The 17,740-nt window shown below is 39.7% G+C and overlaps 1 protein-coding gene across 4 annotated transcripts in view; it reads right to left on the reverse strand.

The window, feature by feature from the left end:
- Nucleotides 1-17,179, reverse strand: part of WWC3 (WWC family member 3) — a 99,315-nt gene extending 82,136 nt beyond the window's left edge. For 2 of the 4 annotated variants that reach the window (XM_058846512.1, XM_058846530.1), the window contains exon 1: nucleotides 16,699-17,055. In XM_058846512.1, the coding sequence (XP_058702495.1) occupies nucleotides 16,699-16,910 (212 nt within the window). In that variant the 5' untranslated portion in view covers nucleotides 16,911-17,055. Of the gene's footprint in view, nucleotides 1-16,164; nucleotides 16,602-16,698 lie in introns of those variants that run through there. The other 2 variants (XM_058846521.1, XM_058846538.1) reach the window with 2 other exon arrangements.
- Nucleotides 17,180-17,740: the final 561 nt, after the last annotated feature.

Genomic DNA, 17,740 nt, shown 5'->3' on the forward strand with positions numbered 1-17,740 from the left:
AACAGCAGGAATCTCAATGATAAACCCTCAGCAGAACTCTGGCTCTCTACTCAAGATTATACTTTTATTTCATGCATATAGGAAAACAAACCTGAAAGCACAGACAACTCAGCTTAACAGCTACACTGGAAACTTAAATCTTTGTTTAATTTGTGCATGAATAGTGAGTGCATCTACTGCACACACACACACAGAATGATTAAAGTCCAAGTCTGTACCACAAAATCTGGCACACTAATCTCAAAATGTGTTTCTGCCATTTAATAGGTAAAAGCATCACTTGGTTTTTAGGAACTGGTTCCTTTTTCAAACAAAACTGGCTACTAGAAACAAGTCAACAACAGGGCCATTAAGAAAAAAAAAAGAAAACAAAGGCTCATAGTCCCATCTCCTATAAAAATACAGATATATGACTTTTATTAATAAAGCAATTAATAGACAAGTCTATTTGGTTTTTTCTACTGACAAGTTTTCAAATTTTAGGGAAACCTCCAACACAATTCAAATACCTATGAAAGTTTATAAAGTAGGAGGCCTAATGGAAAGTGAGAAACACGTGTTCACATCTAATCAGGTATCAGAAAAGCTGCTCAGAAGCAAGTGAATGCAAACAGCCCAAATGAAAGGCAAGAAGCATCCAACCTAACTTTCACCTTTCCAGGTGACTCCAAAGTCAATCAGTCATAAGACTAAAACCCACAGGAAACCTGGCTTCACCAGTTCCGGTATTCACAGAAATATCTGATTTCTATAAATGGTAACATTTTCCATGTAACATCTCTACTGAGAGCTTCTTCAGCACATCAAACTATACCCTGCAAAGCATCTCCCTGCCCTACCCTAGACAAGCTACCCAAATATTTTTCCTTCCAAATGTTATTTTCTTTAAAAATACATTAAATATTTCCTTTAAAAATCCACAGCTAGTCCTATTTATGTGACTATTTGCTGGGTGGAACAAAGTTAGATGCTAAGCTGGAAATACCATAACAGCTGAGTATTTTAACTGGCAACACCCTTGTAATGACATGCCTGTGTGTCATTATCAGCTAGAGACTCCACAACCTTACAGATCTGACATCTCCCATCTTGAAACAGTGATTTATCAGGTTTACCAGAATTTCACATGCACATGGTCACAGACAATCATGCATTAAAAATACCCAAGAGCAACGTATAAAGTGTATATTCATGAGCTTGACACTTGTCACTGATGACTTGAGTACCCAACTCAGGAAGGTCAATATGCCATTCCTCCAAAACTGAACAAATTTTTTGTGCCAAACAATCATAATATCATTGATGATACAGTACTTTTCTGTAAAGTAAAAGCCCAAAGTCAAGGTCATATATTGCTTTCAACACTAAAATTTTATCTCTTTCCAGATAAAAATCAATAGCCTTATTACCTGTGCTGTTCCATCATTATAGGTATGCACTATTTACACAGAATAGCAGTGCTATAAAAGGAACCTGCTCTAAATAAACATAATTGTATAATAAGGATAATGCAATTCATTGTACATCTAACACTCCTGGGCTTGGGGGATTTTTTTCCTCCAAAATCTGAAAGCATACATATGGCAGTACATACAAAGACTACACTAAACTTTCCTTATCACAGGCACCCAATGTATTTCCCCAAAATTTGCTGCTTAGTATTTTAAAACTTCAACTTTGCTGAGGCTTATTTTGTCACATTTTAAAAATGTAATAAAGCAAAGGAGAGGGGAGAACTGAGCTATGGCTGGATTCAGTAATCCAGTAGATATCAGAGTCTTGACTAAATATACTTCTGATTAAAAGCAACCCACCCATGAGAATCAAAGAGACAGACATTTGGAGACCTGCCAGTTCATACAATAACTATGTTTATTTGTCTTAATAAATATTTAAGAAACATGACTTGTGGTATTTGATACAACTGAGACCATGGTTAAAAGGCCTCTCTCCATGACATAAGCAAATACAGCCTATGCTCTTTATTTGTCCGACTTCTTTTCGACATTCAAGGCTAATCTAGTTTTAGGTCAGGAAAGACTGCGGTCTATCATTTTAAACAAACCATTGTAGTAAAACGTGAACAGGAAATTCCTAACTACACTGTTCAAAGAACAATGATTAGAAAAACAACACAAGCTCACAAAGCACAAGAAGGCCAGTCTGTGTGGAAAATAAAAAAAAAAAGCATCACACACATACAGTCACCTTGCTCATTTTACTTTTTCCCTGCCAGCCCCCACTCTCCACTTCATCCTCCCCACAAAGGCCAGGGGTCCTTCAGACCTTGCCAAAGGAGAAACCTTTGGATCCAAAAGGGAAAAAGTGCAGTATATACAGCTCTGTCTGATACTTTGGAAATATCCGGCCTGCGGGAGTTAGTGCAGGCATGCCATTCATTCCACAACATATAAATGCCCTCTTTAGAGCCTCATCCAAGCAGCAGTTTCATTTGGATTTGGAGGCACAGGTCTGCCTTGTTTTTCAATAAGCTGCAAGCTATTTTTGCCATGAAAAAAAGAAAACCAGCATTTTAAAAGTGTGCCTGCCTAGCATACACAGAGTATATAAAATGAGTAAAACATGGACTCAAGGAAAATCTCCTGTATTAGCACTCTATTCATAGCACAGATTTCCATCTTCTAAAAGAAACAAAACCTCTAAAACTTAAATCCCCAAAAGCACAACAAAGCTCATGTATTTTAAATTCTACAAAGTGTAGTACCCTAAAACGTTCAAAAATTCTTTAACCAAAGTGCTCTCACAACTATTTTGAAATCATTCTTGTAAAAATTTGGACAACTGACCATCTTCACTAATGGGGAGAAATAAAAATGCATTCCTAATTTAAGAAAGAAATCACAATAAAGGGAACTAGTTCACTTTTAACATCATGTATTAATATTACATTAAGATGTAATTATTAGTCTGTATAACATCTGGTTTTTTTCTTTACAGAAAACCTAGAAATATCTGGATATGGGTATTAGTATTAAAATCTTCATCCACTTAGAAAAATAAGCTTCTGAGCACATACATAAAAAGACAAAAGACAGAAAAACATGAACACAGGATCTCAAAAACTTGCATTTTAAAGAGCCATATTCATGGATTTGATGGAAGGGAGGAAATTTCCACAGTCAGGACACTACCCATAGTTTCAGGGTGTTTCAAATTGAACCAGCATTTTGGACACAGGGTAATTTGTATTTTAAAGAGAACAGAAAAGCCTTTTATAAATGTCCCATAGATTCTAAATGTAAAGAAAATAAGCTTACAGTTGTGATTCAAGTAAAAAATGAACACATGATAATATTCTTTATCAAGTCACTTCAGAAAGAATAAAACAAATATCTCAAGAACCATGTGGGCAAACAACCATATGTGCAAAACTTCAAAAACTCCAGATGTTCACATACCAAACATAATCTCCTAAAGGAGATATTCCAGAAATTTATTACAGTATGTTTTAATGATAAAATGAGGCAGCTGTATTTTAAAACAACAAAACTTTTTTAAAAATTCTAAATCCATTCCCTTTTAGAAGGAAAAAAAAAAAAAATACCAATATTCCCTTTCAAATTATTTTTCCCAAATAAATGGGTAAGGGCTAAAAATCTTCATACCAGTCAGAAAACAGAAAAAGAGAGAGTCTTTAACTCAAGAATCCAAATTGAGTCTCATCAATAGTAATGAAAGTGCATTATTGCCTTAGGGCTGTTTGGCAGATTATGAGACAGAACAGAGGACACATCTCACTCCTAGCAGCAGATGTCCAGAGAACAACATCAGCTACATCATCGCTGTAACCCAACAGAAGCCCTGAACAGGCATGGACAAATATACAAGATTACTCCCAGAAATAATTTCCCTAACACAATATTACAAGCGAGCTCACTCTACATATAAATATTGGTATTTCAGTGGGACAAATTTGCACAAACAAACTACTTTCCACAATCACTGGAGCTTTATTTAGCCCATTTCCTGAATATTTTTACAAATTTTATGAACACTATTTTTTTTAAAAAAAAAAATACATTTATATCCTTTCATATTAATCACCTGCTGTTTTGTGTTTTATTTAGTAATAAAAAAATCCCACCCTATAATCTGCCTTAGCATTAAAACAGGTTTTTATCTAAATTCTATGAAATGTTCAAGTTTTTTTCTATTTACTTCTGAGAAAACTTAAGACTTTTTCCTAAGCACGTGAAACACTCCAAGAAGACAACAAGTTGGGATCTCAAAACCTATGCCAAAACTTCCAGAAGCCATTACTGGAAATTTATTAAAAATTAAGGTAGCTGGTAATTTCCTAAAAGGCCTTGAATCCTTAAGTACAAAGTACTTGATTCAGTACAAAGAATAAGGACGTTCTGGGTGACATTTACAGCCAATGACTGGAAACACTACTATAATTTTTCTTTAAAAACTGAAACCAACAAAAAAAACACCACAAAACTAATCATGGCTGAGCAAACCTTCCATGGATCACTCCCCACAAACATTTCTCAGCTCCATCCTTCCAGATGTAAAATCAGAATTATGTTTACTGACAGAAGCATAGATTATAGCCATAAACAAATATTGTAGATGGTAAATTGCCTGAAATTTCAGATGACTAACGGTACAGCCCATTCACATACTCCTTCCTACACATTTGTGTCTGGATACTTGCTCATGAATTAAAAATGCTCTTTGCTCCAAAAGCCTTCTATCATGTCCAACTGAAGAGTTTCACCAAAACTTCATGTAAGTACGTACAGAAAACTACTAAAGACTACAACCAGGAATTTACAAAGTAGCTTATTTTACAGTAAGAAAATAATTCCTGGAACTGGAAATACAGTATCTTCATTGCACCATCAATTCATCAGAATCCAAGAGTTAGCCTGACCATAAACCTCTTGACATTTGACTCCAAAAACAGACTAAATGGAAAGATTTTATTAAAACCAAAAATTAAAGGGTTTATTTCACAATTTCTGGGGGAAAAAACTGTAGCTATAATCTATTAAAACAAAACAACACAACTAACCCATAGAGAACACACCAAAAAAATACCAACCTACCACTTTATTTCTGCCAAGTACGCAGGGTTCAGCACTTAATTTTTTTCCCTCAACATCATCATCATCTTCCTGAATAGAAGATATTAAGTAACACACTTCAAGAACAGTAATCATACTGAGCGCTGCAGATCAGTTCCAAGGAACTTAGGAGAAACTAGCCATTTGTTAAGATTGAAGAAAACACTTTCTATATTCAGTGCATTATGCAGTGTTATGAGAAATCCAGAAGCTGTTTAGCTGAATCAGTACACGAGACTCAATGTACAAAGATTATTAAATACAAACAACACAAAAGAAAGGATGAAGACAAGTTCTAGGACCTCTCATTCCATCTCTCTACATGCCCACCTTGACTAGGACAAAATGCTTATGAAATCTCTTATCTCTTGAACTCCTATACATGCTATAGCCACCTTTTAGTAATGCAGATAACTGGAGAGTCTCCTCTTTCTGCAGTCCTGGCTATAAACAAAGACATTAAAATACCGGACTGTGCATGCATTAAGCTGCATTTCCAAGTGCTGAGACCTGCATGAAATCAAAAACAAGTCTTGACAACAGATATTCCTCTTTATGACATGGCATTTACTCCCAAAGTTCCCCTACGGGGAACACAAAATGATGGCTAACCAGTCCAGATACAAAATACAGCTGATAAAAAAATACCTTACCATTCTTAATTAAAATGCTTTTGCTTTTCTTCTGGGGAAAATTATTTTTCAAAACCTTTGTGAAATATGGCGATTTAGTTAAAACTATGTCATTTGCCACACAGACAAGACATAAGCATCAAAATCAATCTGCAATTAAGAAATGGGCTAAAATGGATTTTCAAAGAACTTTTAATAAAAAGTACTTTCATAGTATTTTTAATAAAAATTCAGCTTCCAAAACATTATCAAATGAAGAACATGGAAGCTCACAGGTGTAAGTCTATTGAGGCAAGGATTGCATTTGATTACTTGAGAGGAATCTCAAAGAAAAGCAAAAAACAAGCCCATCATTTCAAAGTATAGCATTTTTAATCATCTTTCTGCAAGCTGGTACTAGTGAACATTTTTCTAAAAAAATAATTATATGATTTGTCCCAACTGAGCAGCTACATTAAGCACAGAAGTAGTATTCAAATGCCCTTGCAGAGTCTTGAGCACATGGGGTGCTTGTTTATCACAAATCTCAGTACACCCATAACCTCAAGAGCACCACTGGGCTTTCCCTTGAATAAACTATGAGCTGGCAGAAAAGCAAAAATAAGACAACTCAAACCAACACAGAGTAGCATACACTTTTTTTCAAATGTTGTCAATCAGTACACTGCATACAGTTGAAAACAAGCATATGCAAATATACAACATGAATATATATGTTTCTTAACTGAATTTTGACAAATTACCTATTGCAGTTTCCTCTACAACTACCTCCTCTGATTTTTTTTTTAAACTATATGAAGTAGAGGTCAGTTGTGCTATCTCTAACAGATGAACATCAGGTTAATTTGTGTTAATCATCAATTATAGTGTTAAAGGCTATTTAAAATTGACTTTTGATCCAACAGGCATGATGATCATTAAATCAATTTTTTCTTGGGTTTTGTGGTTAACTTATTGTGAAGTCTGGGGTTCAAGGATTTTTACCTGTGTGCCTTATCATATCTTTAATACAGGGATTCTTAGTCTTATCCGAAAGATATAACCTGGGGGAAGCAAAAGACACGCAAGTGTTTAAACAGTTATTTCCAAACACACACACTTCTCCATCTCCACTACACTGCTAAAAAAAAAACCAAAAAACAGGTAGTTTACTTTTTATTCTGTAATTCTCTTTTAAGCACTCATAGAATTGCTGTTCAAGTCAAGTAACTTTGGACTGTATCCACCTTTGAGAAGTGGGCCACGATTTGTTTATGCTATAGAATTAGATAATTATGCAGTACTTCAGCTGCCTTCCCAAACATGGATGTGTCACTCTTTCTAAGAAAATTATGTGTATTAGGGCCTTTTAAAAGTCTTATTTTTAGCTGTTTAAACTGCAATTCAATATTAAATAAATCAATTTTGAAATATTATGCATTTTCAGCTTTGATACCAAACTTTGCATTTTGCCATAAAGAAGCCTAATCATTTTTTGTGCAAAAGAGTTATAGCCTAATTACAATATGAGTCAAAATAGTTTCAACAAGATTCTTCACAGATATTTCATCTTGAAAATAACTCTTTCAGAATGCTATGAAAGATAGCCTTTGATTCTCTGTTGCTAGTTCAAGGGTGTTGATATCGCTGCACTTTATTTTTGTCCTGCTGCCAATTAAATATACTGAAATAGAAAAGTCTTTGAAAACAAAAATTAAAAAATGTACTTTCTTTAGGTTTTGATATTTACTAACTCAGCCCTTGATGGCAACCAGCTCCTTCAGCCAAAGAGTGAACAGTACAGCACAGAACTGCCTTCATCCTGCAAACCACAGGGAGACCACCAAGCTCATGACTGAACACAAAAGTCTTTCCTACTCCAGCCAGTACCCACAGAAGAGGAGAGAAACAAACTGAGAAACATTACAGCTTATTTGATCATGCAACATGTACCTAGAACAAACCTCACCAGGTGGGTAGCAGTATTAAATGGCTGAAGGATTCAATCAGCTATTAAAAGTCATAGATAATGTCTCGCCAACCTTTTAGCACACTCTCACTTTATTGAGTCCAAATTAATTTTCCTATCTGGGACAGAGTAAGAAATGATCGAGAACGGCAGAACAAAACCTACACCCTCATTCCTTGCTACTAACGACTAGTTAAGAACTGAAGGATTTATTCTAACAAAATAGGCTAGATCAGTATCAAGGAAAAAGAACACATCATCACAGTCCCTGCTCCTCTCCATAAGGAGAGACAAAAACCTTGTTCATCTAATCCAAATACTACAACCTCCTCCTCTATGACCTGGCAATTTCCACCTGTACACATTCACCCCCCTTAACAAATTCCCCAGATGACTGTAATGATCTTTTGATGAGTTCTCACTCCAAACACTGGTGACAAAAGCTGCTCTGTGGTTTTTGTTTTTACCTTGACATGCCTTTTCATGCTCCACACCTTCCTCAGTCACACCCTACACTTTTATACCTCAGATACTCCTTGGAGGTGCTCCACTGTCAAGATCCTTCCCACATCTACCTGATCTTATACTCACTTCCCTCACACACACCTCCCAAACGCACATTTGGTCCAATTCCCTCACACGCCAACTTTGTTCCCTGTCAGCAATGGCAACATTCACCACTGACTTCACCAAGTCTTTAGTGTTTCCAAGCTGGTGATGATACCACAAGTTCAGTCCCCAAATCAGCTCTTGCAGCTCTCTCACCTCCTAATAGCCACTTCAGTGCTACTACTGTAAAAAACTGACACCTATTTTTCTTCTGTTGGCCTTTCAACATCCATCTTATGTCTGAAAACTGATTTCTTCCTTTTAAAACATAACTTGAATCTTGTTTAGAGATGTGTTGTTTTACTATGGAAGAATTTTAAATACGAGTAGTCAAGGCTGCTCCAAAAGTTAAATCAGCTTAAGGAACTTAACCACCTAAACACTACCCTTCCCCAAAAAAAGATATATGAAATGCTGCATAGGTTAAGGGTTTTTTCTTACTGCAAGGTCAGATAAGCAAGGATACCGGTGCAAGAGAGGGGTGAGACCATGTGGTTTGGCAGGGAGGACATAACTGGTTTTGGCAGCAGTGAATTATTAGCTCAAGAGCGCTGTATTGCCAAACCTTGCTGAGCATGTTCCCTGCCTGCCCTGCCACAGCAGGCAACGAGGTAGGAAAAATACCTAGAGCGTGTTTTCTCTAGCATGCTGCTTTCAACCAGAAACAAGTTGAAGATTACTTAAAAACTGCAATACTGGCTGGCTTTGCTGGTGATGTGAACTGTTGCATCTGCAGCAGATAAGAAATTCAGGAAGTTCTATTTTTAACTGTAGGCAGAAAAGTATTAGTTTTATTTTTTTCAGCAATATATCAAAGAAATACTTCTGTATGGCCTCACATACAACTTTAGCTCTACCTTCCAACAAACAACACAAAATTATAAACCAACATTACATTTAACAGGCACCTCTGTGAAGCTTGTTAATAGGGCTCTCCTATAGATAAGTTTCTAGAGTTTTTTATTGCCTACAAGTAATTTGTTCTTATGTTTACACAGTGTTGCCACTATATTTATATTTGCTAAAAACATGAAGTTGTTATCTCTCAAACTAATCACTAGAATCCAAGCCTAAATAGGATTTTTTTTTCTCTAGATAACAGAACTTAAAGCCCAGCCCCAGCCTTCTGACATTTCAAAACTTGCATTCTCACATATACAGATCCTGAAAAGCACAGACTTCTCTCCCCATACCCTTTACACGATATGCTAATGCAAACACACAATTTTCTTTTCACAATGTCTGGTGCAGTTTAATTACAATAAATGCAACCACTACGTCTATACCAACTCAGATACACACTAATTTATATATATAAAAATAGCAAAGTACCTTCTCTGACAGTTTCAAGCATGGACAAGTTCCAACAGATCAGGGTTTCTCAGTTTGCAAGACCCAACACAGATGTGAGTCAATACCATGTCACAGAACCCTTCAAGAAACAGCCCTCATAACACGTGCCATCACATTGCTGCAACACACTCAAGGCACAACTGCCAATTTAGTCCTTTCTAGACTGCACACAAATACAATAAGGCAGGTGTCTACATTACATATCTAATTGCTGAAAATACTTCCATTAAGAGGTAAAAACTACACACCACACAAAAAAAAAAACCCTTCACCTTTAACAAAATGTCAAGAAGCTTAACAGCGGTGGCTTTTTTGTTAATGAGGTTTTTGTGGCTCAATAGATGCTTTGATGCTTTAGCACACATGCATTAGGTCTTGAAATATTATGCTACCTAAGCCAGACTTTCAAAAGATATATATTTTAACTAGTAAGAACCAATTAAATAAACCATAAATCACTATTATTTTACTATAAAGAAAACCTTTCATCTTAGGAAGAATCAGTGGATGCCTTCCACCTCTACTTTTCAAGACACTGAAAAACTAGTAAAAACATTTATAATACTCAGTGACTGGAGATGTAGCACTCATTTATAATAATGCTAAATTGCAAGAAAACATGAACGCTCACTTCATACAGGCACTGCATTTCCAGCAGCAACATAAATCTGAAAAGAAATCAAGTTACTTTTTAAAAACACTTAAATCAGAGAGGTGAGATCAAGGGAGAAGAGGGGGAATAGCAGTAATTTAGAAGTATTTATCATGAATCAGCTGATTAACATTGTAACATATTAACACCTAATCAGAATCCACCAATCAAACAAAAGACTCAGCTTGAAGAGCATACCTAATACCCAGTAACACTAAACCTAGGATGCTTGTATCTTCATTCATTCTTAATCATAAACATTTTCATGGGATTCATGAGCAATATGAAGTTAAATATCCATTTGAAGGTCTACCAGACAGGATGAAAAAAAAATATGAATCTCCCTCATGAAAGGCAGAGAAGTAGATCTATCATGGTACAAATATGTATACGTGAAGATTTCAAAACTAATGTCAGCTACAGCATGCCCTTAAAAATATTACTGAATTCCATTGAATATTACATAATTACTGAATTCTGAGCAAGAGCTAAAGTACAAATATGTGCAGATTGCCCAGAGAGGCTCAGGGCACAGCAGCATTTTCTCAACACCATTTGCTGCAGCATGTATTCTCAGTCACATACCAGGCAAGCAGTCTGCATAGCTTTTCCATCCACGTTGTGGCTGCATCCAGACTTGACATTTACAAAGAAAATTCAAAACATCTGGATCCCGGGTACAGTTTTATATGCAATGCTTTTGATATAAATTCTATCAAGTCCACTATATTGCCAACTTGAGGTAATCAAATGGTGCAACTGCAGTGACCTACATGCCTGAAGCATTGGAAATAAACAGGATTTCTTTCTGGATGCATAAAGAGAAACAACCAAATAGAGCAGCTCTCCACTTTCTAATGAAAGGATGGTTGCCCAATCCTTATGAATTATACTTAGCTATATAGATTTGATAGACAGGTAAAATGATATATCATGCAATGGAGGCAGTAAAAATTGATGGTCATAAACAATGAGACGTCACTGTTGATAGCTGATAAATTGGGCAAAAAATTAGGTAATTTCATCTAAAGAGTAAAGGAGTGGAAAAACTACTCTGACATCTAATATCTACTACTATTAAAAACATAGCATACTTCTGGTTTTAACTTCTGACTATCAGATGTTATTACAAATCTACCAAAGAAGAGTTCTGAAGTCTCTGGTATCGTCTCTTTTTATGAGCAGTACTCAAATCACTTCTTAAACACCTCTTCAAATGAAGAAATTCAACTCTTCCTCTCATAGGAGAGCATATTTTCCAGATCTATACTCATTCAACAATTCTTTTTTCTTTCCAAGCTTCTTCATCTCTTGTGAGCTTGGTAACAACAGCCTAGAAAGCTGATTTATAAAATCATAAACAAATCAGTATTTCAATAGTTCTGCTCCACTTTAAACACTTGCAAAGAATCATTTCTTGAAATACACTTCTATACCTTACATGTTCAATTTTATGTTTTGTATTAACAACCTGCATCACAGTCAAATACAGCACATCATTTAAATTTGTCCAGTCATTAAAATATTTTCTGAGGGAAGACCAAAGTAATGATCAACAATCACTTTGTTTTCTTCCCATTCCACGAACAGCATTAGCTCAAAACAAACTATGAGTTGACACAGTTGAACATCAAAATACAACAGCAAGCAGACAAGAAAAGTCTGAAAACATATTCAAACCTGAAGACGATGTTCAAAAATGGCACTGGTACTAATTATACTGTTGCCTTCATCTTTCTAATGTTTTGGAACAGAAGTATTTGAATTCTAATAGTAAAAGTCACTAATTGCAGCTCTCAGTGTAGGGGTTTAAGGCAGACCCAGAAATATGTAATTTTTGAAAAAAACTTAATGTTTCTTATGATTGTCTTTGGATTGCTGAATACTCCCAACTGTACAGATTAATTCCAATACTCCAGGAAATATTCTGTTGCCTTGACAAAGAGGCCACTGACTTTTTAACCTTATCACGTGGTGGCATGCCAAAAGATCCTTTGCCTCACTAAAGGCCCCTCTTCCAATTTGGGCAAAAAACTTCAGAAGCAATTCTCATCACAGCTAAGTGGCAAGAAAATTTACGAGAAAATAATCTGTCACTAAAAATGCTCTTTTAATACAAAATAAACAATAGCTAAGGGACTTTAAGTCTGGGGTTTTCTAGATTTGAATATCTGGCATGAATATGCTTTTTATTTAGGCTTCTTACAATTTCTTATTCCTTTATAAAGCCAGTCTAGGGAAAGAGAAATCACATTATGCTGCATCACACCAATGCGTGTTTAAACACCTTGCTGTGCCAGAGGAACAGAGGAAACAACAGTAGCAGCAGACTTTGTATCACCCAACAGGAAAAGTCAGCTAATTGGGTAATACAGATACTTGCTAAAATCAAATAAATTGAGAATATGGAGTCCTGAAATAGTTCAGCAAAAAGTAGTCCGCACTTCTGGACTTTCCTGCCCAGTACTCACTTAAATATTTCTACTCTGCACTCCTAACCCCCTAGTGACTCTGCCAAGCTGACTCCTTGTTTTAAACCCATTAGCCTTTCCTGCTAATTTCCAGTCTCTACAATTCAACAATTTTCAACAATCTCCTTGTCCAGCACATCTTACATTTCTTGACCCCCATACTCACATCTCACACATAGTTCTTATATTTCACCTTCCAGTCATCTTCCCTTCTTCACCTAAACTTTGCATGCTGCTGCCTCTCCTGATATTTTCTCACCCTGAAGATTCCTCATCCAAACCCAGCGTTCCTTTTTTTTCCCTCAGGGTTCCCTGTACAGCCAAGAAAAGAGCTGACACCTTCACACCCTGAACCCTCACCAGACCAGTTTCTCCTTACCTGTTTCTCCCTGCTCTACTGGTTTTCAGTCCAGTTTCCCTACTTTTTTCTTCCCAGACTTCAGGTGCTATCCACCTTCTCCCTACCACTAGGTCCTGACTGCTTTGTTTTAAAAACCTACCAAATTTTCCCCCTTCTCTGTCAAATTCCATGGCCAACCCCATTTGATCCCATACGCCTTGTTCCAACCCACCTCTTCTACAAGGACAGGTACTTCCTCCTGTGCTCACATTACTCAGCTATCAGGCCTCAGAATTAGGATGGTAATGAGGACATAGGACAGAAAAACTCCCCAGTACCAGCAGCCCATGTTGCAGGAAGTTACACACAGCTGCTAAAATCTAAGTCTTTACCAAGCCCATCCTGATTTTTTTAATTCCTCCCCAACTGGTCCAAATGGGTGTTTTTTCCATGCAAAATCATTCCTACACCTTGTAAGTTTAAAATCCTCACTCCAAAAGAACATGATTCAAATCTTTAAACCACCAGGATTACTCACATTAAGAAGCTGAAAGACTCCCCTAGTTATTCAAAAAGACCAACACTGTATTTTATGTGAAATTTCCACATACAGCAAATCTAGCAAGACACATGAGCTTGGAAAGCTTTCACTAAAGTCCAAGAATTTTGTCTAAGTACTAATCGCTTCAAAACAGTCTTGTAACAAACAGCAACAGTAATAAGATCTCTGGTGCCACAAGGATCATCAATTTCAACCACAAACACAGTCTTTTTTAAATTCATTTGCAATCCCGTTATTAAACAGAATCTCAATGTAGCAAGTACTGTGCAAACACAAGATAAAAAGGCAGTTCCCTGCCTTGAAGAATTTACACTCTATTAAGATAAAAGATGACTACTACCAGGAGATGAAAACTTATGCACTGAACGGCTCCCTTCTGAGATCTGCAGGATCTACTAAAACAACCATCTGCAATCTATTCATTACATGCAATCCAAGCAGAGCAACACAGTATCTTTCCTGAACCTAACCACCGACTTGATACTGAAGATAACATCCTTCTCAAATCTGCTCATTTTAGCACTCTCCTACCTCTTTTTTCTTACCACAGAAAATCGTAAGGAATCCACTTCTGAGTCCTTTTTATATTCTCAGTCTTTATTATTCTTACTTGCCTCCCTTACCCTCATCTTTCCTGAACTCCAAAATCCTTTATAAAGCACTTCTCCAATTAGCATTTCTTTGTCTTTTTGGCTTCAATGGGAAAAACCTTGGGGGAGGGGAGTGAAATTTGTTTTGTGGTGGAATTTTTAATTGAATAATTATTTCAAATCAAATTCACTAACCAAATTGTACAAAAGGCTCAGAAATCTCAGGGGGAGTCCTGAGAAGAAAAACAAAAAACAAACTACTGCCAGCTAAACGTAAAGAGGAGCCTGTAGGGATGCCTAAAGACTACTAGCCATAGGAATGCTTGGAAGTGCTGATTCTCAGAGCCCTTGATCAAGTGCAGCATGGCCTGATGTCTCATAGCTTTGTCCAATTCCTTCTGTGTAAAAATAAAACCACCCAAACACAGAAATGGGGGGCTCAACTCCATCACTCTATGCCTAACTCATAATGCTGAGGTACATCTAATACAAGCAGGTTATTCTACCCTCCACGTAACCACTTTTTGTAAAAATACAGCTTCAATACCACTTCACTGCTGCTCTTACCTTTCTTTCCCAAACTTCCTCAGAAAACAACTACCTTGATCCTTTCCTACTTAGATGCTGCCCATGGCAATCTGAATAGCTGCAATGAAACCCAAAAAGACCAGTCACTTTCTGCCATGCAAACCCAGACATCTCACTAAAATAACAACAGTAGTCTATTCTCAACCAGAGATTAACTCTGCAGTCATAGAACTAGCTCCTGCTACTTGAATTCTGTGCAACCTACTGATAACATGCTCATGAAAACATCATCTCTTTTCTATCTGCCCCAATGCAAATGCCTCAATCTCTGTTCTATAGCCTGTTCTTACCAATGTGAAAAATAGATCTAAGTTTAAACCTTGGAGGGAATTATTTAGACAAAATTCCAAGCAATGTGTGGCATTTCAATTATTTCTTCCAAACATGGAGTCATAATTTTAGAAATACTACATAAGTTGAACAGTAACTCAATTTTAACACTGTAGTAAACGGCTAAATCTTTTCTGCTATTGTCTGTATAGAAGATATTGCAGAAGACAAAAACACATACTCCATGAAGTTTAATGGAAAAGATGCCATGCAGAGAAGCAACAGACATCCATTATCTTTACAACACGGTATTAGAAGTAACCTAAATACGTGTACATGCATTTTGATGTAGAAAAAAAGTGCGATCCAAAATATATTAACAAATATTTAACATCTCAGGAAAAAAATATGTACATGCACAACTATGTCCACATAATGAGACACAGCATCTTGATCCGGTAGGTAAATATTTAGGCCATTTAAATAATTAAGCATTGTCGTGCAAAACGACAGGAATCTCTCAAATTACTACAGTCTTTAACCCAGACTGTGCTTAAATGTTTCTGTGGCCTGCTTAACATTCCAGGCATACTTCTGGCAAGGTAGCTCTGGCCGAGGTTCAAACTGTCCTTGTCCAACTTTCACTTACTATAAAAACATTGTTTAATATAGAAAAGCATACACAGAGACATATGTTTCTTATTTCGCAGACACCTAAAATACTGACACTTGTGTTCACTAACTCCGCGTGGAAATTTTTAGGCGACCGCTTTGAAGCCAGGTCCTTTTACCGGGCAGCAACAGAGCCCACGCTTCCACCAGATTTCAGCTACGACGCTTAAACACTGCTTATAACGCATTTCTGCTAAAAGCCGTAAGACCTGCTTGTATTTATTCATCCTAAGCGAGAAGAAAAGGCCTACCTCGGTCTCCCCACGCACCGCCGGGCCGTGCAGACGCTGCCCCGGACACCACGCAGCTACAGATTTCTGCTGCTAATTTGCAGCAGACCGCGTATTTGTCAAATTAAGTGCAGGAATTTCCCGGTTTACTTACCTCCACGCAGCGTTATCTTTTATGAGGAGGTAATCTACCAAATTACTCCAGCATGCCTCCAGCCTGCTGCTGCCAATTAGTTCAGCCCGGCTAATAAATCAGGATGGCCAAGCCGCTCGGTTACAGCGGGGCTGCTCCGGTACGCGAGCAGTGTAAACACAGGCGGTGTCAGAGCTCCTGCCTCCCCATCTTCCCCCCACACTAAGACAACGTTTAGTCGAGCACCCACCGTGGGGAGGTGGGGGGCAGAAAGCCTCATTTATTTATTTTTTTTGTGGTTCAAATTTAACATTTAACACTGCCGACAAACCCATCAGCAGCAGGGGTAGAGGCTCTGCCCCCACGATGGGCCGGTGTGACAGAGCCCCCACCCTGGGCCGCCGACCCGGAGCCTCCGATTGCCCCGCGGCCCCGCCAGCCCCGCCGCCCACACCCTCCCGTCGGCCGTGGACAGGGGAAGGAAAATGTCGCCGATGGGCCCGGCCCCGGGTGAACGGGGCTCGGGCCCTCTATCCCCCCGGATCTCACTCGTACCTGTCCCGGGGGTCGATCCACGAGGTCTGCCGGGTGTTGTGGTCAATGTAAAAGACTCGCCCGTCGAAGTCCCTCGCTTCTTCCCAGCCGGCGGGCAGCGGCAGCTCCGAGCTCTCCCGGCCCCGCTGCCCGCCCGCCGCCGGCCCGCCGCCCTGTCCCGCCGCCGCTTGCTGCTGCTGCCGCCGCCGCCGCCCGCCGCTCAACCACGGCATGGCCGCTCCGCCGCCGGGCCGCCGCCGCCCTGCTCCGGCCGAAAGCCGCTCCCCGCCCGCCGCCGGGGCAGCTCCAGTCCCGCCCGGGCCGCGGCCGCCCGCCGCCTCCTCCTCCTCTTCCTCCTCCAGCACTAACAGGCGGCCCCGCAGGGAGCGGGACTCGGGCGGCTCTGGCTGCGCCGCGCCGAGCTCATCCTCCCCCGCGCCAGCCCCGCTCCAAGCCGGGACCAGCCCCGCCGCGCTTCCTAACCCCGCCCGGGACCTGCCCCGCACCGCCCCGGCTCCCAGCCCCCGATCCCGGCCCGAGCGCCCCCGCCCCGCCGGTCAGCAGCGCCCCGCCGCCGCCTGCCGCCCGGCGCCTGCCCCGGCCATCTTCCCTCCCTCCGCCCCGCCCGGCTGTTCCCACGCCGCGGAACCCTCCCGCCCCGGCCCGCTCTGTGGGGCACGGGGGAAGCAGAGGGGCCCGGCCCGGCCCGGCCGCACCCCGCGCCGCGGAAGCCGGGCCCAGACCCAGACACGTCGGCTCTAGGAGAGGGCGGCTGCCTTCCGCCCCGGGCCCGGGCTGGGGAAGGGAGGCTGAGGCCCCGCCGGGGCCCGTCCTGAGCTGCCTCGGGGCCTGTGCTCTGTCACGGCCCGTTGGGGACCGGGGCAATGAAGGAAAAGAGAAGCTATGCGCGGCCCTCGCTGGGTCATCCATTTTCCGGTGCCCTCCAGAAATGCCTCGGAGGTGCTGAGCAATCTCGATGTGCACAGGGACATGGGAAAAGGATGGGGGTCCACTGCAGAGGCTCAAAAGATGTTGGAGGAGAGGTCCTGGAGACCACACGAGT

This window comes from Poecile atricapillus, chromosome 1, assembly GCF_030490865.1.
Source record: "Poecile atricapillus isolate bPoeAtr1 chromosome 1, bPoeAtr1.hap1, whole genome shotgun sequence".
Lineage (NCBI taxonomy): Eukaryota > Metazoa > Chordata > Aves > Passeriformes > Paridae > Poecile > Poecile atricapillus.